The 27,007-nt window shown below is 39.5% G+C and overlaps 2 protein-coding genes across 17 annotated transcripts in view; one reads left to right on the top strand and one right to left on the bottom strand.

Moving 5' to 3' along the window:
- Positions 1–8,888, top strand: part of cacna1da (calcium channel, voltage-dependent, L type, alpha 1D subunit, a) — a 218,453-nt gene extending 209,565 nt beyond the window's left edge. For 12 of the 14 annotated variants that reach the window (XM_061874281.1, XM_061874279.1, XM_061874272.1 and 9 more), the window contains one exon: positions 1,903–8,888. In XM_061874281.1, coding sequence (XP_061730265.1) covers positions 1,903–2,196 — 294 coding nt within the window. In that variant the 3' untranslated portion in view covers positions 2,197–8,888. The remainder of the gene's footprint in view (positions 1–1,902) is intronic. The other 2 variants (XM_061874280.1, XM_061874276.1) reach the window with 2 other exon arrangements.
- On the bottom strand, positions 8,505–25,635 carry parapinopsinb (parapinopsin b). 3 transcript variants are annotated; one of them, XM_061874282.1, is made up of 5 exons: positions 25,436–25,635; positions 23,515–23,867; positions 22,014–22,342; positions 13,651–13,893; positions 8,505–12,271 (listed from the first exon to the last, which is right to left on the bottom strand). In XM_061874282.1, exons 2-5 carry the CDS (start codon positions 23,834–23,836, stop codon positions 12,158–12,160), a joined length of 1,008 nt encoding a protein of 335 aa, XP_061730266.1. In that variant the 5' UTR covers positions 23,837–23,867; positions 25,436–25,635; the 3' UTR covers positions 8,505–12,157. The 3 variants fall into 3 exon arrangements, with proteins under 3 accessions (XP_061730266.1, XP_061730268.1, XP_061730267.1); XM_061874284.1 differs by having other exon boundaries at positions 22,174–22,342; XM_061874283.1 differs by lacking the exon at positions 25,436–25,635 and having other exon boundaries at positions 23,515–23,891.
- Between the last annotated feature and the right edge of the window lie 1,372 nt (positions 25,636–27,007).

Genomic DNA, 27,007 nt, shown 5'->3' with positions numbered 1-27,007 from the left:
ATGTATATAATTTAAGACTATTTCATATCCATCCATACATTTTCTACCGTGAGCTCAACTTTAAAGTAGTGTTACCACCAGCTGTCATAAGGTTAGTGTTTTTTGTTGCCTGCCATAGTTGTTTGAGTAATGTCACTTGATCTTTCTGAACATTCCACACTACAAAATAATACAAGTATGGCTGGTTTGTGTTTAAATCGTATCAGATTAATATAGGTATCGGCCAATACGTAAGGTTTCAATATCAGTCTCGTATCGGGACACTTCTAAAGCTACTACTGTATTTTCCGCACTATAAGGCGCACCAGATTATAAGGCGTACCTTCAATGAATGGCCTATTTTAAAACTGTGTTCATATATAAGACGCAGCGCATTATAAGACGCATTGAATAGACACTACAGTAGAGGCTGGGGTTACGTTATGCATCCTTTAGATGGCGCTGCGCTAGAGGGAATGTCAACAAAACAGTCAGGTCGGTCAAACTTTATTAATAGATTACAAACCAGCGCTCTGACAACTCTGTTCACTCCCAAAATGAATAAACAGCTGTTTTATTATTTTCCCCAAGGTAAAGTCAGTGACGTGGTATATTGTTTCTCTTTTAACAACGGCAAGGTATAACATGTAGCGCAACATTTATATCACATAGTGGAGGGGTACTTTTCCTCGATTCAATAAACACATAAAAAACAGTCTGATACTGTTACAGTAAATCAAACGTTGGTGCAATCACAATATAGTAACACTCGAAATAGTGCAAAGCAATAAAATATCAATAACTCAATGTTGCTCAAACGTTAATGTCACACAACACACAAAATAAACATGTAAAGCTGACTTTTTTAAGTTCAATTAATCAATCAATCAATTCCTTTATTGTCATTGTCATAAATAACACTTAAGTCTTACATGTCAACGAGATTTCGTTTGAGCTTTGTCCAGCAGCGGCATAGAAACTGCATTGATGTGCAGGTTGACCATAGTTAACAGTTTAGCTTAGCATTTGTTTATGAGAACACGTATAAAGGGACATAGGGGGGTGGGGGGGGGGGGGGGGGGGGGGGGGGTTGTTGCGTTGATGCTGCAGCAATGCAATGTCCAGAGCACAATTATTGAGGTGGTGAAGAGTGAGGTAATAAGATGGTCGGGGGCAGTAATAGGGCATGTTGTTCATTTAGCAGTCTCACAGCCTGGGGATACAGACTGTGAGACATTCTGGTGGTCCTGGCGAGAATCGATCTGTACCTCCTTCCAGAAGGTAGCAGGTTGAAGAGGCCATGTGCTGGATGGTCTTCCTCATCCACGAATCCCTCAAATTCTTCTTCTTCAGTGTTCAAATTAAACTGCTGCTCTATTCCTATGTTCTACTGCGTGACTGATCGCCTTGAGTTGAATTAAACTCTGCGTCGTAAGCGTGTCTCTTAATAGGAGCCGTTTTGGGGTTTTTACATAAACACACAGAAACGGCACGCTTCCTGCAGTCATATATCCCAGCATGCAACGCGTGCTTCTTCTACGGGGGAAAATGAAGTCGACGGCTGCTTATCGTAGAAGAAGAAGCGCTTTTCTTCTTCTACGGGGGAAAATGAAGTCGGCGGCTGCTTACCGTAGTTGCGAGACCTGTTGTGGCTCAATATTGGTCCATATGTAAGGCGCACCGGATCATAAGGCGCACTGTCAGCATTTGAGAAAATCTGAGGTTTTTAGGTGCGCCTTATACTGCGGAAAATATAGTACTTGTTTTTTGCTGATATCGCACTGATAGTAGTAGAATTATTTTTAAAAACTAGTTTCTGGCCACATTTTGGACACCTCTGATTTAGACTGACTGCTCCCCCTAGTGGTTCTAAATGGAATGTTGGTCACGTAAAATTGTCTTTCTTTTTTGTTTTTGGATCAGGTTTTAATATCAGAAGGACTCGGGAGGTATGCCAAGGATCCCAAGTTCGTTGCCGCCACCAAGCACGAGATAGCGGACGCCTGCGAGATGACCATAGACGAGATGGAGAGCGCCGCCAGCCACCTGCTTAATGGCGGCATGGCGCCGGTCAATGTGTTCCCCCTCCTGACTGCGGGGGGCTACGAGCCGCAGGACCCGGCGGCCAGCTACAGCGACGAGGAGCCGGAGACGGAACCTAGGGCTCCCTATGAGGAGGACCTGGCAGACGAGATGATTTGCATCACGACTTTATAGCAGGAGACGCTAGAATCAGTGAAACTAAGACACGTCGTATTCTTAGGCTTTGACCCAAAGAAGTGCCTTCAACACTGAGGAGGGAAGGCGGGGAGGAGAAAAACACGACAGGAAAGATCTCCTTCTGCCAGCGAAGGACGTCACTGCACCAAGGAGGCCGACCTGACCTTCCTGTCAAAGGGCTTGGCCTGGGGGTCCGGGCAGCGAGCAGCGAGGGCTGCTCTGATCAGGATATGACAATCAAATGAACGATGTCATTACCTCAGTCACTTTATTAGGGTTTGGCATATCATGCAAGTTTTCAATGCAAACATACAAAGGTGTACCCCTCCACCCCCCTACACACACACACACACACACACAATCTCTCTCTTCCTTTAGTCTCATTGGATCCCCTCGTCATGTGATACCTGCTCCCAACACGGTACAAGTTACTTCTGAGGCGTTTGTGATCAAAATTGGAGCAGGCAAATTTGTTTGAGAATAATTTCATAGCTGTAAATTGTACAATATGCTGACAAGAGATATTCTATATTTTCTAATGATCCATCCTTTAAAAAGATCAGCAATATGCACCATACTGATGTGCTACAATACCCATCTCGTTTTAGTTTCCGTCCTAATCTAGATGTATTTGAGGTTCGGCATGTGTGACAAGTGCACAAGCGAATGAATAAGACTTCTACGTACAAGTGTCGTTGTACTTTGGAACCTCCAAAGGGTTTTGTCACAATTACAAGTTGTTCAGAACTCATTCCAGGGTCAAAATATTTAGTTTTTTCTAACTTCAGTAAATAACTGTACAAGCGTGTAATTAAAGGAAAAGAAAGTAAAAACTACACCCACAATGATGACATCTGAACATAATAGCTCATTACATTTAATAGTAACGAGTAATCTAATTATTTACTTTAACGTACATTACAAGGCCTTTACCGATGTACGTTTGATGTAAGTTCTATGTCAACAAGACAGCATCAGAAGCCCAGCGAGTTCAATGCAGAAAGTCAATTTTCATTAATGAAAGCAACAACCAGTACCACATTAAAATAAACTTGATATTAAATAGGAAGAGGCAACATCACACAGCAAACAACACACAACATGTAAGTACACACTCACAGACACTCCTACTACTACCACTACGAGGAAATAATAAAACAAAAAAATCAATGATTGAAGTGACAAGCTTGCAATCGTACAAGGAGACTACAGCCATAAATCTCTAGTGTTAACACAATCTAGTGAAAAGGTTAAACAGAGCTAACTGCCGCTGCTAAGCTAACAAACACAACTGAGCTAAAATTCGGCTCTGTCTGAGCGCGCTCTCGCTGATGTCACGTGTCATTTTGCACTCTGCTTTCATGAAACATCTCTCAAATGCATATGCCAGATGTTTGAAGTATTTTCTAAGAAACGCATGAATTATTTTACCAAGTCAATCATTACAATAATGCAAGAGTATGTTAGTAATTCAATTACTTTTTTTAAAACGAGTAACAAGTAACTATAATTAGTTTTTAAAAGTAATTATCTGAAAATTGCACGTGACAGACAGAACATGCAGCGTTACTGACACTTTGTGGTGTTTTGTAGGGCTCGGGGTGACTTTTGACGCTTGGTTCAAACAAGTTTTGTTTGACTTCTGAGGTATATCATCATAGGAGATATTGCTTGAATTCCGAATAGTAGTCTCTTTGTAAATGCCAAAGACTATAAAAATTGTGACCCTTTACCTCCCTGCTTGGCACTCAGCATCAAGGGTTGGAATTGGGCGTTAGAAAATCATTTTAAAACAGTGTAATAAAACTAAAACCAAGCAAAATTTAAGGATTTTACTCAGAGGTGTGTTTTTTGGTGTGATACTAGTGGTGTCTTGGAGGTACTGCTGGAGTAAAAACATATGTGTCCAAAAAAAAACTTGCTAAGCTGAAGTCTAACAATTCACTCAAAGAACTTTGCTTAGTTTAATCAAGTTTTGGTCATTTCAAGATTTTGCTTGAATGCCAATATTTAATCTAACCTTTACCATTTTTACAACCTTTATGAATCTCATACGTATTGTTTTAAATAACATTTTAACATTCAGCATAAAAAAAAGTTAACAAGCTTGTGTAAAACGATGTACAAATACTCCACTTTTAAAGACAATAAATGGACGTTACGGAGACAGAACAGGAAAGGGTTTTCTGTGTGATACTGCCATCTGGTGGTGTTTTATAGGTACTACTGAAGTTACGACGTACAAGACCAAAAACATAGACACACTGAGAGTCTGACAAACTCTCTTTAGACGCTGCTTGGTTCGACCAAGTTTTGTTGGACTTTGAACGCAAAATGACCGTTGGATCTCGAGTTGTTCAACTTTACTTTGAAGGTTCCACTGTAAGTCAAGACACGCAATGAAAACAATAATTGTATTCATTTACAGAATAAAATGCTGCTTTCTTTCTGCGTTTTTTTAAAACTAAGTTTAGTTGCTGAAATTTGCTGCAGTAAGAACAAAATGAAAATAGTAGAGAGTGTAAAAGATTATTTAAAGCTAGTCCTTAAAGACTTTCTATGGAGGAACTTGTTCTGTCAAATGTTGGCGAGACGCTAAGCAATACGAAAAGATGGACCCCCATTCTCAGACTCCCTCGCCCCTGATCCCCCCTTTCAGTCTGGGCCCACCTGGCGCCGATTTTACCTCGTTTGGCGGATTTGACAACATATCACTGTGTAATGTCTCACAGTTTCCCACAGGGGGAGTCATAGAAGAAAAAACAGGGTTGAACACATGGACGATGTTCTAGAATACTCGGAGATGCTAACTTATTAAGGACGCTAACTTGTTATGATCAATGATGCTAAAGACAGTAGGTTTTGTCGTCACTAATGTTTATTTCATCCGTCCTTCACCGTTGATGTGCTGTACGCTCATTTAAGGTTGTGTTCACACTCGACATGTTTGCTTTGGTTAAAAGGAACTGCAGTCCGTTTGCTCTGCTGCTGATCACCAAACGCCCTGGTTTGGTTTGGTTCACTTCAGCTTAAATGTGACAACTGTACACGGACCATAGATTGAAGTCAATGTTAAAATGTCAAAATTATCCAACAATAAAGCAAAATATTACAAAAATAAAATCACAATTTAATATTACAAGAAAAAACGTTACGATTTTTTTCTGATAAATGTATTTTCAGTTTTACAAGAGAAGTTTTAAAATTAAAAGGGAGTCATAATATTCCAAGACAAAATCATAATTAAAATATACATTTCAATACTAAATGTGGTTTCATTACAACTGAATAGGAGAAAAAATACTTTGAATTAAAAAAAGTAAAAATTGTACCACAAAAAGTGATAACATTACTTAAAAGTCATAATTTTATAATGATAAGGGAAAATAGTATGATGCTAATGATGTAATATTAAAGGAATAATTACATAATTGTGCTTGATATTTTTTCATATTTAAAAATATTACAAGACAACAATTCAAAAGGCGTTATCTCACAACAAATTATTGTAATACAAAATTATGATAATGAAACAAAAAAGTAGAATTTTACCGAAAAGGTAAGGCACTAATATGACAATAATGAAATAATATCACAAGACAAATTCCTAAAAAAAATTGTTAAAGATCGTGTCAAAAACATGTTATTACAAACATTAAAAAAATATGTTATTTTTATATCGAAATTATTTACAAAGAAATGTAATATATAAACAAAACGAAAATCACATTTTACAAGAATAAATGCAAAAATATTATGAGAGTAAAAATTTAAGCAGCAAACTGGGCAGCCTCGGATCAGATAAACAAATGTGCAGATTTAAAATGAGCACTTATTACTTAAGAAAGTGTTAAATACGATAATATAAAACACATTCATAGAGTTAATTGACAAATATCGATATGTATGATTTTTTTTTATTATTTGTTATCATATTTTCCAACATAAGTGAGGCTCGCATGTCAACCTAAAACAAAAGTGTTTTTGTTTGTTTACCCAAGCACAAGTGTGAACGCAGCCTGATTGTCTAGACGATGTAGATTTTGTTTCCATTTTGTGTGCACATTGAAAGGGCTCTTTGAATTGTTGTCAGTTTAAAAAAACAAAACGAACAAAATTGTGTTTACCGCAAAAAGGACAGCACATGAAGCGGCACATCCTACATTCGTAGCAACTGATGAAGTGAAGATATGCATTTTTTGTAAAAGTTACACTAAAGATGAAAATAACTTTTACCTCATGTCAGGAATTCCTGAAGAAGAAAAAAAAAAAAAAAAAAAAAAGAGTACACGGTGACTACCAATATTTCAATATAGCACATTGCTGTTTGTCTTTGCACAAGTAATAACTGTATAGTGCTTTTCTTCCTCCTTTTCTAAACTCATTTGTGTTTTAAGGTGACCACTTTTTTGTACTCTTTTTGTGATGTAATATTACATGACATGCTTTAGTGGACACTCGCAAGTCATCCTGCAGAAAAAAATTGGAGAGCCTCGTGCTCTGCTGGGGGGCAAAAGAAAATAACCAGTTTACAGAGAAACCTGACGTTTATGTCACCTGCGCCCAAACACTGAAGTGATCCACAACACATAAACGCCATTAAACCATAGCAACGATAAAATGAGGCGATCACATAAACGCTGCAGGATAAAAAAAAAAGGCGGCAACTGCCAGAAAATACGCACAAAAAGCTGAAAACTACTGCATAACAGAAAGGCTGCAAGTTGACGGAACAGAGGTCAGCCAGGCTAACACAAAGTTACTCATATACCCAGAAGAGTCTGGCTATTAGAAAGTTAAAGGGGAACATTATCACCAGACCTATGTAAGCGTCAATATATACCTTGATGTTCCAGAAAAAAGACCATATCTAAATGGGTGAATTTTGGCGAATTAAACGCCTTTCTATTATTCGCTCTCAGAGCGATGACGTCACGTTGGGACGTCACCTAGGTAGTCAGTCCGCCATTTTCTCAAACACATTACAAACATTGAGTGTAATCAGCTCTGTTATTTTCCGTTTTTTCGACTGTTTTCCGTACCTTGGAGACATCATGCCTCGTCGGTGTGTTGTCGGAGGGTGTAACAACACGATCAGGGACGGATTCAAGTTGACTTCCGTGGAGTGTGCTTCGATTAGCACGGCATGCTAATCGATGCTAACATGCTTTTTAGGCTAGCTGTATGTACATTTGTAGCTATATTTGCATCCAGTGTTTCCCTCCACCCACATTTAATGCCAAACAAACACTTACCAGTCAACGATTTAAGTTGCTCCAGTGTCACAAGTTGCGAAAGTCCCGATCGTTTGGTCTGCACATTTTACCGGTGATGCTAAGGCAGACATGGCACAGAGATGTACGGACAGCCTGCGACACTCAATCGAAGGCGATCGCCGAATAGCATCAATAGCTATTCGCTCAATAGTTTCAGTTTCTTCTTCAATTTCGTTTTCGCTATGTGCCTCCATACTCCAACCATCCGTTTCAATACATGCGTAATCTGTTGAATCGCTTTAGCCGCTGAAATCCGAGTCTGAATCTGAGCTAATGTCGCTATATCTTGCTGTGCTATCCGCCATGTTGGCAACACTAAATGACGTCACAGGAAAATGGACGATGGATTTAAAGATAGCGAAAATCAGGCACTTTAAAGCCTTTTTTCGGGATACTCCATGATGGGTAAAATTTTGAAAAAAACTTTGAAAAATAAAATAAGCCGCTGGGAACTGATTTTTATTGGTTTTAACCCTTCTGAAATTCTGATAATGTTCCCCTTTAAGCAAGCTGCCAAACTATCAGGGAATTAGTCTTACGACCAGTGATTTAAACACGTTACCAGGAACCGGCTTGGCACTCAGCATCAAGGGTTGCAATTGGGGGTTAAATCAACAAAATGATTCCCGGGCGCGGCCATCGCTGCTGCTCACTTCTCCGCTCACCTCCCAGGGGGTGAACAAGGGGATGGGTCAAATACAGAGGACACATTTCAACACACTTAGTGTGTGTGACAATCATTGGTACTTTACCAAACTTAACTTAAATTTACTAGGTTACCGAAGTTAACCAATTTACTAGGAAAGTAATCTGGGGACCAGGAAGTTAGTCAGTCAGTCAGGAAGTCAACCAAGCTGTAGGGAATCAAACCAAAATACTGGCAAACAGGAAGTTGGTCAGGTAATCAGAAAGTTGGTCTGGTTGCTAGTTATTGTTTATTGGTAGTCTTTGGTTTTCCTCTGCAAACTTACAGCATTTTAGTCACAAACTTGTTTGATTTGTTTGTTTGTGTTTCTTGCATTTGCAGACAATTTTCTTTTGCATCTTTTAAAAATCCTGGAGCGTTTGTGATTTCAGCACATTTAATTTGCGTTCGTTTCGTGGTGTTTGTGGATCATCTCTGTTCGGACGTTGCGTCATGTTTGTCTCTTATCGACCACCGTAGTTTTCTTCTTCATATGGTAAAACAATAGGATGATTTTTCTTAATGTTCTGTATTAAATATAAGATGTAAAATATGTATAAAGTATGGAGAAGACAGTCATGTTCTCTACTTTAAAGTCTTGATATTTGCTCCTAAATGTTTATGGTTTTGTTTCCATCCATCTTAGTAGCAAATGCTTTAATAAAACCTTTATGGTTTTGTAACAAAACACGTTATTGGTTTCATTTGGGCATTGTCTTTATTTGAATTATTTATTTTTTTCATAGAAGACCTTTATGGAAATTAAAAAACAAGGACTTAGATTTCCCTCGACCGGACGTGGGTCAGTCTGGAGCCAGGGTGGTGGTCGGGCCTGTCCCCAAGGGGCCCGGCTGGGCAGAGCCCGAAGATGCAACGTGGGTCCCCCCTCCAATGGGCTCACCACTCATAGGAGGGGCCACAGAGGTCGGGTCCAGTGTGAGCTGGGCGTCAGCCGAAGGCAGGGCGCTTGGAGGTCCGACCCTCGGTTACGTAGGCTAGCTCTTGGGACGTGGAACGAGCCTGAGCTGGTGCACGAGGTAGAGAAGTTCCAGCTAGATATAGTCGAACTCAGTTTGACGCACAGCAAGGGCTTTAGGACCAGTTCTCTGGAGAGGGACTGGACTCTCTTTCACTCTAGCGTTGCGCGCAGTGAGAGGCAACGGACAATTCTTGTTGTCCCCCGGCTCAAAGCCTGCACGTTGGACTTTAACCCAGTAGACGAGAGGGTAGCTTTCCTCCGCCTTCGGGTGGGGGGACGGGTCCTGACCGTTGTTTGTGCTTACGCACCAAAAAGCAGCTCAGAGTGGCCACCCTTTTTGGATACACTCGTGGGAGTGCTGGAGAGTGCTCCCTCAAGTGATTCCCTTGTCCTGCTGGGTGACTTCAACGCTCATGTTGGCAACGACAGTGAGACCTGGAGAGGCTCTATTGGTAAGAACAGCCCCTCGGATCTGAACCCAAGTGTTAATTTGTTATTGGACTTTTGTGCTCGTTACACATTGTCCATAACAAACACAATGTTCAAACATAAGGGTGTTCATATGTGCACTTGACACCAGGACACCCTCGGCCATAGTTCCATGATTGACTTTGTAGTTGTGTCATTGAATTTGCGGTCTGATGTTTTGGACGCTAGTGGGACTAGAGCGGCGGAGCTTTCTACTGATAACCACCTGGTGGTGAGTTGGCTGGTTAGGGATTACCTTTTTGCAGAACTGACTCCGATATTAACAAAAGAAACAATAATAAAACATAATTTTGTGACTGTAAATAAATAAATACAATAAATAAATTGGCTCCGATGGTGGGGGAGGATGCCGGACAGACCTGGCAGGCCCAAATGCATTGTGAGGGTCTGCTGGGAACGTCTGGCAGAGTCTCCCGTCAGAGAGAGTTTCAATTCCCATCTCCGAAAGACCTTTGAACATGTCACGAGGGAGGTCCTGGATATTGAGTGCGAGTGCACCATGATCCGTACCTCTCTTGTCAAAGCGGCCGATTGGAGCTGTGGCCGCAAGGTGGTTGGTGCCTATTGTGGAGATAATCCTAGGGATGCCGTCAAGCTGAAGAAAGAGTCCCATTGGATCCTTTTGGCTCATGGGACTCCGAAGGCAGCGGACAGGTGCCGACAGGCCAAACGGTGTGCGGCTTCGGCAGTCACAGAGTTAAAATTTCGGACATGGGAGGAGTTCGAGAAAGCCATGGAAAACAACTGTTTCGAGGCAATTCTGGACCACCATCCGCCGCCTCAGGAAGGGGGAAGCAGTTCACTGTCAACACCGTGTATGGTGCGGATGGTGTTCTGCTGACCTCAAATGCGGATGTTGTGGATCGGTGGAGGGAATACTTGGAAGACCTCAATCCCACCAACACGTCTTCCTATGAGGGAGCAGTGCCTGGGGAATTCTGTAGTGGGCTCCCCTATATCTGGAGTCGAGGTTGCCGATGTAGTTAAAAAGCTCCTCGGTGGCAAGGCCTCAGGGGTGGATGAGGTCAGCCCGGAGTTCCTTTAGGCTCTGAATTCTGTGGGGCTGTCTTGGTTGACAAGACTCTGCAACATTGGACATCGTAGGTGGTACATCTGGATTGGCAGACCAGGGTGGTGGTTCCTCTCTTTAAGAAAGGGGGACAGGAGGGTGTGTTCCTACTGTCATTGGAGCACAAAACACAGCCTACCCGGTAAGGTCTATTCAGGTGTACTGGAGGGAAGGCTACGCCGGATAGTCGAACCTCGCATTCAGGAGGAGCAGTGTGGTTTTCGTCCTGGTCTTGGAACTGTGGACCAGCACTATACTCTTGATAGGGTCCTTGAGGGTGCATGAGAGTTTTCCCAACCAGTATACATGTGCTTTGTGGACTTGGAGAAGGCATTTGACCGTGTCCCTTGGTAAGTCATGTAGGGAGTGCTCAGAGTGTATGGGGTATTGGTCTGATTGTGGCGGTCTGCTCCCTGTATGATCAGTGTCAGAGCTCTGCATTGCCGGCAGTAAGCCGGACCCGTTTCCAGTGAGGGTTGGACTCTGCCAGGGCTGCCCTTTGTCACCAATTCTGTTCATAACTTTTATAGACAGAATTTCTCGGCGCAGTCAGGCCGTTGAGGGGATCCAGTTTGGTGGCTTTATGAGTAGGTCTCTGCTTTTTCCAGGTGATGTGGTCCTGATGGCTTCATCTGGCCAGGATCTTAAGCTTGGTTCGCGGTCGAGTGTGAAGCGACCGGGATGAGAATCAGCACCTCCAAGTCTGAGGTTCTCGCTCGGAAAAGGGTGGAGTGCCATCTCCGGGTTGAGGAAGAGATATTGTCCTAATTGGAGGAGTTCAAGTTCCTTGGAGTCTTGTTCACGAGTGGGGGAAGAGTGGATCGTGAGATCGACAGGCAGAATCGGTGCGGCATCTTCAGTAATGCAGACACTATCGATCCGTTGTGGTAAAGAATGAGCTGAGCTGGAAAGCAAAGCTCTCAATTTATCGGTCAATCTACGTTCTCTTCCTCACCTATGGTCATGTGTTTTGGGTTATGACCGAAAGAACAAGATCACGTGTACAAGCGGCTGAAATGAGTTTCCTCTGTTGGGTGGCGGGGCTCTCCCTTAGAGATAGGGTGAGAAGCTCCGTCATCAGGGAGGAGCTCATAGTAAAGCCGATGAGGTGGTTCGGGCATCTAGTCAGGGTGCCAGTCGAACGCCTCCTTCGGGAGGATTTTAGGGCACATCCAACCGGTAGGAGGCCACGGGGAAGTGCAGGACACGTTGGGAAGACTATGTCTCCTGGATGGCCTGGGAACGCCTGGGGATCTCCCGGGAGGAGCTGGACGAAGTGGCTGGGTAGAGGAAAGTCTGGACCTCTCTGCTTAGGCTGCTGCCCCCACGACCCGACCTCGGATAAGCGGAAAAAAATTGATGGAATGATATTTTCTTGAAATTAACTGAGTAATGATTGTCATTTGTATTACAAACAGTACACAAAAGTGTGTCGTTTTGGATTGTGTGATTGTTGGCTTTCAGGCCGGAGACACTTTGTTGGTGCTCATCTCGACAGTGGTGACAACTTCTGATGTGTCCTCCTGGGTCCTCACCTCTCTGCACAGCAGGAAAGGCACCACATACCTCTGGAACTACCAAGGAAATGACATCATCACATAATGCATAGAAAGGAAATGTAAATGTTTTAAAGTTTTATGAGCTCATTACAAGTTTATTTTATTGATATATCGCATTAAAGTAGTACTGTATACATGCCCAGCTTTGTATTTGTATTTGACTAATGAAAATATTGGTTTAGACTTTCTTAACAAACAAAGGCTAAATTAATTTACTTGTAAAGTAATTTTTATAATTGTAAAAATATTAGGATTTGTGAAAATGTTTTATCTTGATTCACTTAAAACGTTTTTTGTACTTTTAATTTTTTTACTTTATTATATATCAAATAACAAAGTTTTACTTTTTTTAGATCAATGTTAAATAACGAAATTTATGTATTACTAGGTTTTGTTTATTATAAAGACTAATATTTATTATTCTACTTCATTTTGCGTTTGTTTTTTAATCAAATCAGAACATTTATTTTGGTTTTTATGTTTTGTTTGATTTAAAGACTAATTTTTCTAAATACACTTATTTTATTTTTAAATTCAATCAAAACTTTAATACATTTCTAAGTTTTGTTTACTATGAAAACCAATTTTTATTGATTAATTAACTTTTTTTCTTAGAGACTAATATTTACACATCTACCTTTTATTTATTTTATTTTTAAATTAAATCATAATAATTATACATGTCTATGTTTTTGTCCGGTATAAAAACTAATTTATAAATCAACCCACTTTTTATTTAAAAAAAATATATCAGAACATTTATTTATTTTACTTCTAGACTTATTTTAATTTAAAGTATAATTTGTATGCATGAATTCACGTAGAATGTTTTTTTTTTTTTTAGTTCATATATAATAATAAAACTGGTATTTATAAATCAGTACTTTTTAGGTTTTATTTAATTAAAAAAAATATCTATAAATCACTTCACTTGAATGTTTGACAATATTTAAAAAGAGTTGCATGTTTTCAAATATATCTTTTTAAATTGTTCTATTTCTAAAACTTACATTTATTTGATTTGTATGATCTTTTAATGAGAACTGTGCATTTCTTCACTTTCACTGCCCGCTAGGTGGCGCTGATTCAAGATTGCTGAACTTTAATTTCAAGGTATGTTTTTTTTATTTTTTGGCTCAAATATTCCTTCTTTCCCAATATTTCACTCCTGCAGTTTCAGTTGAAGACCACCAGGGGTCACACGAGAGTCGGCCCGAACAGACTTGTGTAAGAAGAGTCCGGCCCACTAACAGGCGCCATGACTGCTACTCCTAGCGTTTTGACGTAACTCTTTGGAGTTTTTGGAGTTGGCCATACTCTCTGTACACACGTGCTTTCTATATTAAAGTCACGGTCACGTACAGATGACATCACCATTAGTAACCAGGGAGTACCTGTTTGTTGCAGTAGATGTAAATGATGGGGTTGTAGACGGTGCTGGTCTTGGCCAAGTACACGGGCACTGTGCCCACCAGGGGGCTTATCTCCAGGTGGGGGTTGAAGACCACCAGCATGGACAGAGCAGCATAAGGCAGCCAGCTGATGAGGAAGGTCAGGACCATGAGGACCACCATGGATGCCACCTTCAGCTCCTTTTTAGCCACTGCACCTCCTTCAAGGCAGGCCAGCTTGGACACCTGCTTGGAGAAAGGTTTTTCAATTATTAACACTAAGGGTGTGGGAAAAAATCGATTCGAATACAAATCGAATCGAATACGTTGTGCGATTCAGAAACATTCTCACAGCAATACCATAACAATGCAATCCTATTCCAAAACCAAACCTGACCCAGCAACACTCAGAACTGCAATAAACAGAGCAATTGAGAGGAGACACAAACCCGACACAAAACAAACCAAAAGTAGTGAAACAAAAATGAATATTATCAACAACAGTATCAATATTAGTAATAATTTCAGCATAGCAGTGATTAAAAATCCCTCATTGACATTATCATTATACATTTATAAAAACAAAAACAAGAACAATAGTGTCACAGTGGCTTACACTTAGATTACATTAGATAGTATTTTATTTATTCCTTCAGGAAAATTACAATTTTCAGCATAATCCCATTCAAGAACAGACAAACATTACAGGGAGACAGAACAGGATCGCTGACGGGTCTACCGGCTTCCAGCGCCCCTTACAAAAAAAGATGAGATACAAGTTAACAAGGGGGGGAATGGGATAAAAAAAATAGAAGATTAAAAAAATTTAAATTAAATAAAAAAAATCGGTCTAAGCCTGGGCCCTGGGGAGGGAGTCCAGACTGAGGCCAAGGGAAAAAAACAACAACAACTCATAGCCATAGTACACATCCCTCTCACATGTGTGTAAGAGGGAAACATCAAACATTAAAGACATTAAACCAGGGGATACAACCAGACACTTCTACGTACAGCTATGAATAAAAACTAAAAGAAACATATACATTGTGGTGGCCTCTGCAGTGTTCCATGCACTTGCATCGCATCTCATAAGCTTGACGACACACTGTCCAATGTTTTCCATCCATCTATCCATTTTCTACCGCTTATTACCCTTTGGGGGTCGCGGGGGGCGCTGGCGCCTATCTCAGCTACAATGTTTTCACAAAGATAAACCTGACCCAGCAGCACTCAGAACTGCAATAAACAGAGCCATTGAGAGGAGACACAAACACAACACAGAACAAACCAAAAGTAGTGAAACAAAAATAAATATTTTCAACAACAGTATTAATATTAGTTAGAATTTCAGCATAACAGTGATTAAAAATCCCTTATTGACATTATCATTAGACATTTATATATATATATATTAAAAAAAAAACAATAGTGTCACAGTGGCTTACACTTGCATTTCATCTCATAGGCTTGACAACACACTGTCCAATGTTTTCACAAAGATAAAATAAGTCATATTTTTGGTTCGTTTAATAGTTAAAACAAATGTACATTATTGCAATCAGTTGATAAAACATTGTACTTCATAATTATAAAATCTTTTTTTAAAAACAATTTACTACTCTGCTAGCATGTCAGCAGACTGGGGTAGATCCTGTTGAAATCCTATGTATTGAATGAATACAAAATCATTTTGAATCGGAAAAATATCGTTTTGGAATCGAGAATCACGTTGAATCGAAAAAATGATATATAATCGAAACGTGACCCCAAGAATCGAAATTAAATCGAATCGTGGGACACCCAAAGATTCGCAGCCCTAATTAACACCATTATTAATCCTAACTAATGATTTCATCACAGTATTTCAAAGACAAATAAATTAACTTATGTATTAATGTATAAAGTAGGAGTGTCCCACTGCACTATTGATATGGGGCCGATATCAGCAAAAAAACAATATCGAATGATATCCGCTTGTATCTACAAAACCAGTGAAGTTGGCACGTTGTGTAAATTGTAAATAAAAACAGAATACAATGATTTGCCAATCCTTTTCAACTTATATTACATTGAATAGACCGCAAAGACAAGATATCTAATGTTCAAATTGAGAAACTTCATTTTTTTTGCAAATAATCATCAACTTAGAATTGAATGGCAGCAACAGAAGTTGGCACAGGGGCATTTTTACCACTGTTACATGGCCTTTTCTTTTAACAACACTCAGTTAAGATTTGGTAACTGATAAGATCAATTTTTGAAGCTTTTCTGGTGGAATTCTTTCCCATTCTTGCTTGATGTACAGCTTAAGTTGTTCAACAATCCGGGGTCTACGTTGTGGTATTTTACGCTTCATATTGTGCAACACATGGGAGACAGATCTGGACCAAAGGCAGGCCAGTCTAGTACCCGCACTCTTTTACTACGGCTTTTGTACTTTCAATCTGGATGGTTCTTTTCCTCTTTGTTCAAGATGACACGACATTTCGCAGTTTCTAAAAACAATTTGAAATGTGGACTCGTCAGTCAACAGAACACTTTTCCACTTTGCATCCGTCCATCTTCGATGAGCTCGGGCCCAGCGAAGCCGGTGGCGTTTCTGGGTGTTGTTGATAAATGGCTTTCACTTTGCATAGTAGAGTTTTAAATTGCGCTTACAGATGTAGCGACCAACTGTAGTTACTGACAGTGGTTTTCTGAAGTGTTTCTGAGCCCACGTGGTGATATCCTTTACACACTGATGTCGCTTTTTGGTACAGTACCGCTTGACGGATCGAAGGTCACGGGCATTTAATGTTGGTTTTCAGCCTTGCTTCTTACGTGCAGTGATTTTTTTCAGATTCTCTAAACCTTTTGATGATATTACAGATCGTGAAATCCAGAAATTATTTGCAAAAGCTTTGAGAAATGTTGTTCATAAACTGTTTGATCATTTGCTCACCATTTGTTCACAAAGTGATGACCCTCGCTCCATCCTTGTTTGTGAATGACTGAGCATTTCATGGAAACTGCTTTTATATCCAATCATGGCACCCACCTGTTCTCAATTAGTCAGTCTTTTTTGCCACTTCTGCCTGCCTTTTTGAAACAGGTTGCAGGCATCAAATTCCGAATGAGCTAACATTTGCAAGAAATTACGTTTTCCAGTTTGAACGTTAAATATATTATGTTTGCAGTCTATTCAATTGACTATATGTTAAAAGGATTACCAAATCATTGTATTCTGTTTTTATTTACCTTTTACACAACGTGACAACTTCACTGGTTTTGTGTTTTGCGATATGTCCTATCCAAGCAGTTCTTCAGCGTGTTTCCTTGTGCAAGACTGGATAGCCAGTTAACATCTTAATGTCCTCTTATAAGCACACAAGGTTGGTCTTTTTTCGGAGCCAGCAGCTCCACAACAGCTAAGCACACAATAGCACACACGCTAGACCAGGGGTCGGCAACCCGCGGCTCCGGAGCCGCATGCGGGTCTTAGGTCACTCTGATGTGGCTCAGCTGCATAATCACCGACCCCCCCGATTATTTCGGGAGGTTTCCGGAGTTTGGTGTCTTTCCCGGGAATCACTTTGGGATAACAGTCTGCGGTCTTCACCCAGTCTATATAATATTGAGTGTGTGCCGTGATGGCAATGCTTTTAACTTTCTTTTTATGATGTTGTCGCGCCCATTTTTACACTGAGCTACCTGCTTGTCGGCCGGTCGCATGCGATACACAGCTCTTGACAACTCACGCACATATCTGCAAGCCATACAGGTTACAGTGAGGGTTGTAATATAAACAACTTTAACACTTACCAATATGCGCCACACTGTGAACCCACACCAAACAAGAATGACAAACACATTCTTGGAGAACATCCGTAAGACAACATAAACACAACAGTACAAATACCCAGAATCCCATGCATCCCTGACTATTCCTGGCTACAATATACCCACCCGCAAGCACCAACCCCTGCCCCCCAACCCCGCCGACCTCAACCGACGCACGGAGAGGGGGGTGGGGGGATTGGTGCTAGCGTTTGTATTATGTTGTAGCCAGGAGTAGTCAGGGATGCATGGGATTCTGGGTATTTGTACTGTTGTGTTTATGTTGTTTTACAGTGCGGATGTTCTCCCGAAATGTATTTGTCATTCTTGTTTGGTGTGGGTTCATAGTGTGACGCATATTAGTAAGAGTCTTAAAGTTGTTTATATCACAACCCTCAGTGTAACCTGTATGGCTGTTGAACAAGTATGCCTTGCAGCAGTGTGCGTGCATCTGCAGAAGCCACAAACAATGTGTAGCTATGCTGGTAAACTGTTTTTGCATGTTGTAGAGGGCGTTAAAGGCAGCGCTTTCATAGCACTCCCTTATTATTGTTGTTTGGATGACTATCATCAGATATTCGGGGAACCTCCGGAAAATATGGGAGGTTTGGCAAGTGTAATGCATTTATTTAAAAATAGTTTATTTATATAGGCTAGTAAGGAACCTTACTAGCCTATATAAATCAACCATTTATAAATACACGTCAGTAGGCTAAATGAACCTCTTCAACATAAATGTAATGCTGTCAAGCGGGTCGCACTAACATTAAATTTTCTCATTAAGGTGCGGGCCGCCTGTCTGAGACCCCTGGCTAATGCATAGCACAAAGCAAAAAAAAAAAAAAAAAAACTCTGTATGCAGTGTTATTTCATTTTAAATTTCAAAAGAGTTTTGCGGCTCCCATTTTTTTCTTTATTTTGTGAAACGGGTCAAAATGGCTCTTTGAGTGGTAAAGGTTGCCGACCCCTGCGCTAGACGTATGTAATAAGTGTCCTTCATTGAACAATATCGCAGTCTAAAACAGCACATTTGTCAACATAAACCATAAACCAAATAACCATAGTTGTATATTACTTAGTCTGAGACAGCATAAGTCCATTCTAGTCAGAGACAGGAACAGACTTATTAAGCTGGGGGGGTTGCCCACATATGAGGTCCTCTCCAAGGTTCTCATAGTCATCATTGGCACTGGCGTCCCACTGGGTGTGAGTTCTCCTTGCCCTTATGTGGGTTCTTCCGAGGATGTCGTAGTCGTAGTGGTTTGTACGGTCCTTTGAGACATTTGTGATTAAGGGCTATATAAATAAACATTGATTGATTGATTGAATGATGTTGACCAGGTTGACATCCATAATGCCCAATCTCTCTCACTCCATGGCATGACCCTGTGGGGGCCCTTAGTAGCACCTTCAGGATTAGACTGCCCTAACGAAGGTCCTATATTCTCACTTCACAACACAATTTTTTTTTCATGGTGTTCCAGACCGATATTAGGTTTTTTTTGTTGTATTTTATCTTCTTGCTATACATATTAGTGAGCAATATTTAGTATGTATTATTATTTTTGTTATTTCATTACGCTTTACTTCTGTCACAGCATGTAAAAACCTGCACTGCAGCAATGTAATTTCCCTATAATGGGATTAAAAATATATATCCTATCCTAATAATACATACAGTAGGTTAGTGGTTTTCAAACCTACCATTGTTCTCTGTTTGACTAATTTCATTTGATCGAACCATTTCCAAAATTCCATACCACAAAATAATAAAAGTATGTATGAGCATCAAATTAACCAATTAAGCAACACTCAATACAATGCAATATTCAAGGCTTGACAATCGAAAGTTTCAAAAGTTGTATCAAGTCAACACTAGTATAAAGTCATTTTAGCTCGCCCAATAATGAGCCTAGAAATATTATGGAAATATTAGTTTCAAAATAATTAACAGTCATTCTTACCTCTGGTTATTACCAATAAACCATACAAACAATTGTATTATTGAACTTAATTTTAATATATATATATATATATATATATATATATATATATATATATATGTATAATAAAACCTACAATAATCCATATGTATATTTTTATGTACTTTTTGTGTCATTTAAGTTTTATTTTGTAATGTTTTAATAGGTTTCATGTAAAGACACGGATTTAAAAAATGTTCATATCATTCATTAGGTACACCTGCACTCTAATGATCCATCCATCCATCCATCCATTTTCTACCGCTTATTCCCTTTTGGGGTCGCGGGGGGCGCTGGCGCCTTTCTCAGCTACAATCGGGCGGAAGGCGGTGTACACCCTGGACAAGTCGCCATCTCATCGCAGGCACTCTAATGATGGATGCACTAAAAGAGTTATAGCAACAATGGGGCCAATAGAAACTATGTTTATCATTTATTTTAGTAATCCCTCTACATATCCTTTATGACATTGAATGTTAAGTATTTATTTAATTTTGTATTAAATTCATTGTTTTCATAGATTATTGGATTTTTTTGTATGCATATTTTTAGTCAGCAAAAAGCAGTGAAAAGCAACATCAACAACAATAGTATTGTTCAATAATGTTCAACTGATTAGAAATATTATGTTTAAAACATGTAACATTTTTTGGATTTACATAAATGTGTCAAGCCCACCTGCTTAGAATCTCCTTAATAACTTTGTTTATATTTTGTTTATCATTTTTATTATTTAATATTTTGTATTGTATTGTCTTTTTTAAATGTGATTTAATTCAGTAAACACATTATTGTTCAATTGTTTATTGTATTATATATAAAACCATTTTTTATTAGAAGAGTACATTTTCTAACCCACTTGCTTACAATCTCATTTCAAATTAAGCATTGTTTTGTTTTTCTGTTTTTGTATTATTATTTTGTTCAATCAATCAATCAATGATTATTGACTTGGGGGCTGGGGCATTGGGCTACAGAAATTTGACCGGGGGCTAGGTTGTTTTTTATATGTGTATATATATACATATACATGTATATATATACATACATATACATGTATATATATACATACATATACATGTATATATATATACATATATATATATATGTATATATATATATATATATATGTGTATATATATATGTATATATATATACACATGTATATATATGTATATACACGTATATATATAAATATACATGCATGTATATATACATGTATATATGTGTATATATATACATAATTATATATATAATTATATATATACATATATAATACATATACATATATAGTACATGTATAATTATATATACACATATATACATGTATATATATGTATACATGTATGTATATATATACACATATATATATATATATATACATACATATATATATATATATATATATATATATATATATATATATATATATATATATATATATATATATATATATATATATATATATATACATACATATATATATATATATATAAATATATGTATGTATATATATATATATATTCCCCCCCAACCCCTGAGTATAAGTCGCTCCGGAGTATAAGTCGCACCCGCCGAAAATGCATAATAAAAACATATATAAGTCGCACTGGAGTGAGTAGAAGTCGCATTTTTTAGGGAAATTTATTTGATAAAACCCAACATCAAGAATAGACATTTGTAAGGCAATTTAAAATAAATAATGAATAGTGAACAACAGGCTGAATAAGTGTACGTTACATGAGGCATAAATAACCAACTGAGAAGGTGCCTGGTATGTTAACGTAACATATTATGGTAAGAGTCATTCAAATAACTATAACATATAGAACATGCTATACGTTTACAAAACAAATCTGTCACTCCTACTTGCTAAATCCCATGAAATCTTATACGTCTAGTCACTTACATGAATGAGCCAAATAATATTATTTGATATTTTACGGTATTGTGTTAATAATTTCACACATAAGTCACTCCTGAGTATAAGTCGCACCCCTGGCCAAACTATGAAAAAAACTGTGACTTATAGTCTGAAAAATACGAAAAATATATATAATTTTTTTATATATTTGTTTTTTTTCCCGAGCGCGACGATGTCACGTTATCGATTGGAAAATGCGTTTTTAGACAATATGATTGGTTCCCTCCGGGTACTCCGGCTTCCTCCCACCTCCAAAGACATGCACCTGGGGATAGGTTGATTGGCAACACTAAATTGGCCCTACTGTGTGAATGTGAGTGTGAATGTTGTCTGTCTATCTGTATTGGCCCTGTGATGAGGTGGCGACTTGTCCAGGATGTACACCGCCTTCCGCCCGAATGCAGCTGAGATAGGCTCCAGCACCCCCCGCAGCCCCAAAAGGGACAATCAGTAGAAAATGGATGGATGGATGATTTGCTGGAGCGGCAAGGAGACACCGAGAGTAACAAGCGGTAGAAAATGGATTAGAAAGGACAGATTAAAAAAAAAATATATATATATATATATATATATATATATATACACCCCCTGAGCTAGATCTTATGTTTTTTTATTCATGGATTAGACAGAGTTATGAAGCCCACCTGGTGCAGAGTCCACATCAATCTGGAGTAGGACACCAGGATGACGACAAACGGGACAGCAAAGCATACGGTGAAATAAACCAGGATGTAGGACATGTGGTGGGGGTCTCGGTTGCGCCAGTCGGGCGCACAGGAAGTCCCGACCCCCTCAGGCTCATACCTGCCCCACCCCAGCAGAGGCGGCACATTCCATGTGAGGGACCAGATCCAGGACAAGGCGATGGCAGCCAGCGCATGCTTCTTCTGGAACGTCATGTGACCCAAAGGCTTGCACACCACAAACATCCTCTCCACGGCAATGAGGGCCACAGTGCACAAAGACGTGATCCCTGCAAAAGTGGCGAAAGACCAATGTTAAAGGCCTACTGAAATTAGTATTTCTTATTCAAACGGGGATCTCAGGTCCATTCTATGTGTCATACTTGATCATTTTGCGATATTGCCATATTTTTGCTGAAATGATTTAGTAGAGAACATCGACGATAAAGTTCGCAACTTTTGGTGCTGATAAAAAAGCCTTGCCTTTACCGGAAGTCGCAGACGATGACGTCACAAGGGTGAGGGCTCCTCACGTCCTCACATTATTTTTAATGGGAGCCTCAAGTAGCAAAAGCTATTCGGACTGGGAAAACGACAATTTCCCCATTAATTTGAGCGAGGATGAAAGCTTCGTGGATGATGATATTGATAGCGAAGGACTAGAAAAAAAATAAAAAATGAAATAAAATAAAAAGCGATGGCTCCGGGCGGCGGCAGTGTGAGCGTTTCAGATGTAATTAGACACATTTACTAAGATGATTCTGGAAGATCCCTTATCTGTTTATTGTTGTAATAGTGTTTTAGTGAGATTGTAAAGACATACCTCGAGGTCGGATGGCTGCGGTTAACACGCAGTGTCTCAGAGAGAAGCCGAGGAGCCAAGCTCAGAGCTGCCTTTTAAACAGCTACTGCAGGAAGACGAATAATCCAATGATGTCTCCGGTAAGATACATATCACAATTTTCCCATCCAAAAACATGCTGGTTGACGTAGAGAAACAAGTTTGCTTGACCGCTCTGTGTTAAAAACAAAGAAACACCGGCTGTGTCTCGGTGCTAAAGACAGCTGCAATACACCGCTTTCCACCAACAGCATTGTTCTTTATAGTCTCCATTATTAATTGAACAAATTGCAAAAGATTCAGCAACACAGATGTCCAAATTACTGTGTAATTATGCGATGAAAAGAGACTAATTTTAGCCGTAACTGGTGCTGAGCTAATATTTCCTGACAGTCCGTGACGTCACACGCACACGTCATCATTCCGCGACGTTTTCAACAAGAAGCTTCGCGGGAAATTTAAAATTGCAATTTAGTCAACTAAACCGACCGTATTGGCATGTGTTGCAATGTTAATATTTCATCATTGACATATGAAACTATCAGACTACGTGGTTGGTAGTAGTGGGTTTCAGTGGGTCTTTAACTTTGCTAATGTGGTCTCGCTGCCGCGCTCACTCACCAAACAGGGACACGGCGAAGCCCTCCATCACGCAGCTTGTTCTTCCCAGGGAGGAGAACCCCTGGGCGTTGTGCACCACAGACAGAAGCCCCCCAGTCACGGCTGATCCCAGGTCTGCCACGGCCATGTTCACCAGAGCGTAGTTGAGCGGCTGCCTCAGCTGCTTGTGCAGCAGGGACACGATGATCACTGTAGCGTTGAGCACCACGGCCGGCCCCGTGAAAAGGGCCATGACCGCGGAGAGGAGGATGAAGCCGCCGCGTGACAGCGGAGGCTCCCCCTGCCAGGAGGAGGAATTGTGGGTAACAAAGGAGTCGTGCATGGATGCGGTCTCCTCCCAAGCTCTCCGCACGCTAAGGAAGACGACACTAGTGAGATTACACGGCGGGAGGAGCAATAAATCCTCAAGATGGGGATGGGATAAAGAGTAATTCCCGTCAATGATCGCGGCTGAACTCTCACCTTCTTTGATTGGAGGAGCACTCACTCAGGATAAAGCCCTCGCTCAAGCAGGGGGTCAAAGGTCAAGCTCAACCATCCTTTTGTAACTATTAAGAAACAAACTTGGTACTAGTGTTGTCCAGATACCAATTTTTTTAATAACGGTACCAAAATGTATTTCGATACTTTTCGGTGCTTTTCTAAATAAAAGGGACCACAAAAAAACGCATTATTTGCTTTATTTCAACAAAATATCTGAGGGTACATTAAACATATGTTTCTTATTGCACTTAAGTCCTTAAATAAAATAGTGAACGTACAAGACAACTTGTCTTTTATTAGTAAGTAAGCAAACATAGGCTCCTATTTTAGCTGCTGACATATGCAGTAACATTGTGTCATTTATCATTCTATTATTTTGTCAACATTATTATGGACAAGTGGTAGAAAATGGATTATTAATCTACTTGTTCATTTACTGTTAATATTTTCTTACTTTCTCTTTGAACATGTTCTATCTACATTTCTGTTAAAATGTCATAATCACGTATTCGTCTGTTGGTTGATACTTTATATTAGTTTTGGATGATGTCACAAATTTTGTATCAATCCGATACCAAGTAGTTACAGGATCATACTTTTAATTTTTTTTTATTTTTATTAAACCAAGTAGTTACAGGATCATACTTTTAATTTTTTTTTTTATTAAGGAACCCCATTATTTGCTTGCCACAACAACCCCCTAGTCTTCCAGGGGTCCACAAACTCAATAAAATTACAAGTAAAAGCATATAATTATAACTATGCAATACAGAAACAAATAAAAGCATCAATAAGAAAACAGGCAAACAATTTACAGTCACAGAATAATATTTACCATATAAAGTTAACCACACAATACAAAATCAAACAAAAATCATCAATGAGCAAACTAATTTACAGACTCCGATAAAATATTGCTTACATTTTAAAAACCTGTTCACTTTCAATGCCGGTGAGAATTCGTGGCAGGTTATTCCGGAGCGATACAGATCTATAAATAAAAGATTTCTGCAAAGCATTCTTCCTGGGACGAGGGAGTACAAAATTCCCCTCACTCAATGCCCTGGTATCATGATTATGTACAGTATAGTGCTGCTGTATACTATTTGGGCCATGACAAAAGCAGGAGTTTTACTACCTGCTTCTACATTGGTCATATTTCAAGTCCTCATGTGTCCAGGGACATATTTCCTGAGTTTATAAACATAATATACATTTAAAAAAATCGAAAGACAATGTTGTGATGCTAAAAAATATCGATGTAATCATAGTAGTATCGACTAGACACGTTCCTGTACTTGATATCATTACAGTGGATGTCAAGTGTAGATCCAACCATGGCTTTTGTTTACATTGTGACGCTGGTGCGCTACGGTGTGTTGTGAAACATGTTTAGCTATTCCTCGTTCCGCAGGGATGATACTTGTCACAAACTTACTTTATTTGTCGCCATGGGGATTCGATCTATTCCACTTACAAAGCGATCCAAAAAACGTCTGGAGAAGTCGCTGTCTTGCGGTTCCACGAATACGCACGTCAAAGTAGCCAAACTTAGAGTTGTACAACATGTTTAATGTTTTCCAAAACACATCAGTGATACGTTCTCTCCAGGACTTTTCAGTCTCTCTCCAAACTCCCTCCTGCGCCGCTCACTGTTAAAGACAACAGATGATTAGATTAACACGTACCAACTGTGAAATCTAATCACCTGCCAGCTGTGTCTCGCCGTCAGCACATGCCCCGCCCCTACCTGATGGTGCTCGTCCTCAGCAGCATGGACAGCGGCGGTGATCTTTTCTCCTGCAAGTGCGCTGACCACACCTCCCCGCAAAACCTCCAACATAGTTTTATGTACCTGCTGTAAGTACTGTGCATCAGGAAAGTATTTACAGCGCTATACTTTTTACACATTTTATTATGTCACAGCCTTATTGCAAGATGGAATAACTTCCTTTTTGTCCTCAGAATTCTACACACAAAACTCTATAAGGACATTGTGGAAACAGTTGTTTTTATGTTATTGAAAATAAAAAAAATAAAAAATCACATGTACACACCCCTTTTCCATATGAGTTGGGAAATTGTATTAGATGTAAATATAAACGGAATACAATGATTTGCAAATCATTTCAACCCATAATCAGTTGAATATGCTACAAAGACAAGATATTTCATGTTCAAACTGATAAACATTTCTTTTTGCACATAATCATTAACTTTAGAATTTGATGCCAGCAACATGTGACAAAGAAGTTGGGAAAGGTGGCAATAAATACTCATAAAGTTGAGGAATGCTCATCAAACACTTATTTGGAACATCCCACAGTGTGCAGGCTAATTGGGAACAGGTGGGTGCCATGATTGGGTGTAAAACAGCTTCCCAAAAAATGTGCACCCCTTTGTCCACAACTGCGTGAGCAAATAGTCAAACAGTTTAAGAACGTTTCTCGAAGTGCAATTGCAAGAAATTTAGGGATTCCAACATCTATGGTCCATAATATCATCAAAAGGTTCAGAGAATCTGGAGAAATCACTCCACGTAAGCGGCATGGCCAAAAACCAACATTGAATGACCGTGAACTTCGATCCCTCAGACGGCACTGTATCAAAAAACCGACATCAATCTCTAAAGGATATCACCATATGGACTCAGGAAGACTTCAGAAAACCACTGTCACTAAATAAAGTTTGTCGCTACATCTGTAAGTGCAATTTAAAGCTCTACTATGCAAAGCAAAAGCCATTTATCAACAACATCCAGAAACGCCGCCGGCTTCTGTGGGCTCGAGATCATCTAAGATGAAATGATGCAAAGAAGGAAAGTGATCTGTGGTCTGACGAGTCCACATTTCAAATTGTTTTTGGAAACCATGGACATTTGTGTCCTCGGGAACAAAGAGGAAAAGAACCATCCGGATTGTTATAGGCACAAAGTTCAAAGGGCAGCATCTGTGATGGTATGGAGGTGCATTAGTGCCCAAGGCATGGGTAACTTACACATCTGCGAAGG

This window comes from Nerophis ophidion, linkage group LG16 (assembly GCF_033978795.1).
Source record: "Nerophis ophidion isolate RoL-2023_Sa linkage group LG16, RoL_Noph_v1.0, whole genome shotgun sequence".
Classification (NCBI taxonomy): Eukaryota; Metazoa; Chordata; class Actinopteri; order Syngnathiformes; family Syngnathidae; genus Nerophis; species Nerophis ophidion.
The sequence above is the reverse complement of the archived record's forward strand: the minus strand, read 5'-3'. Positions and strand labels throughout refer to the sequence as shown.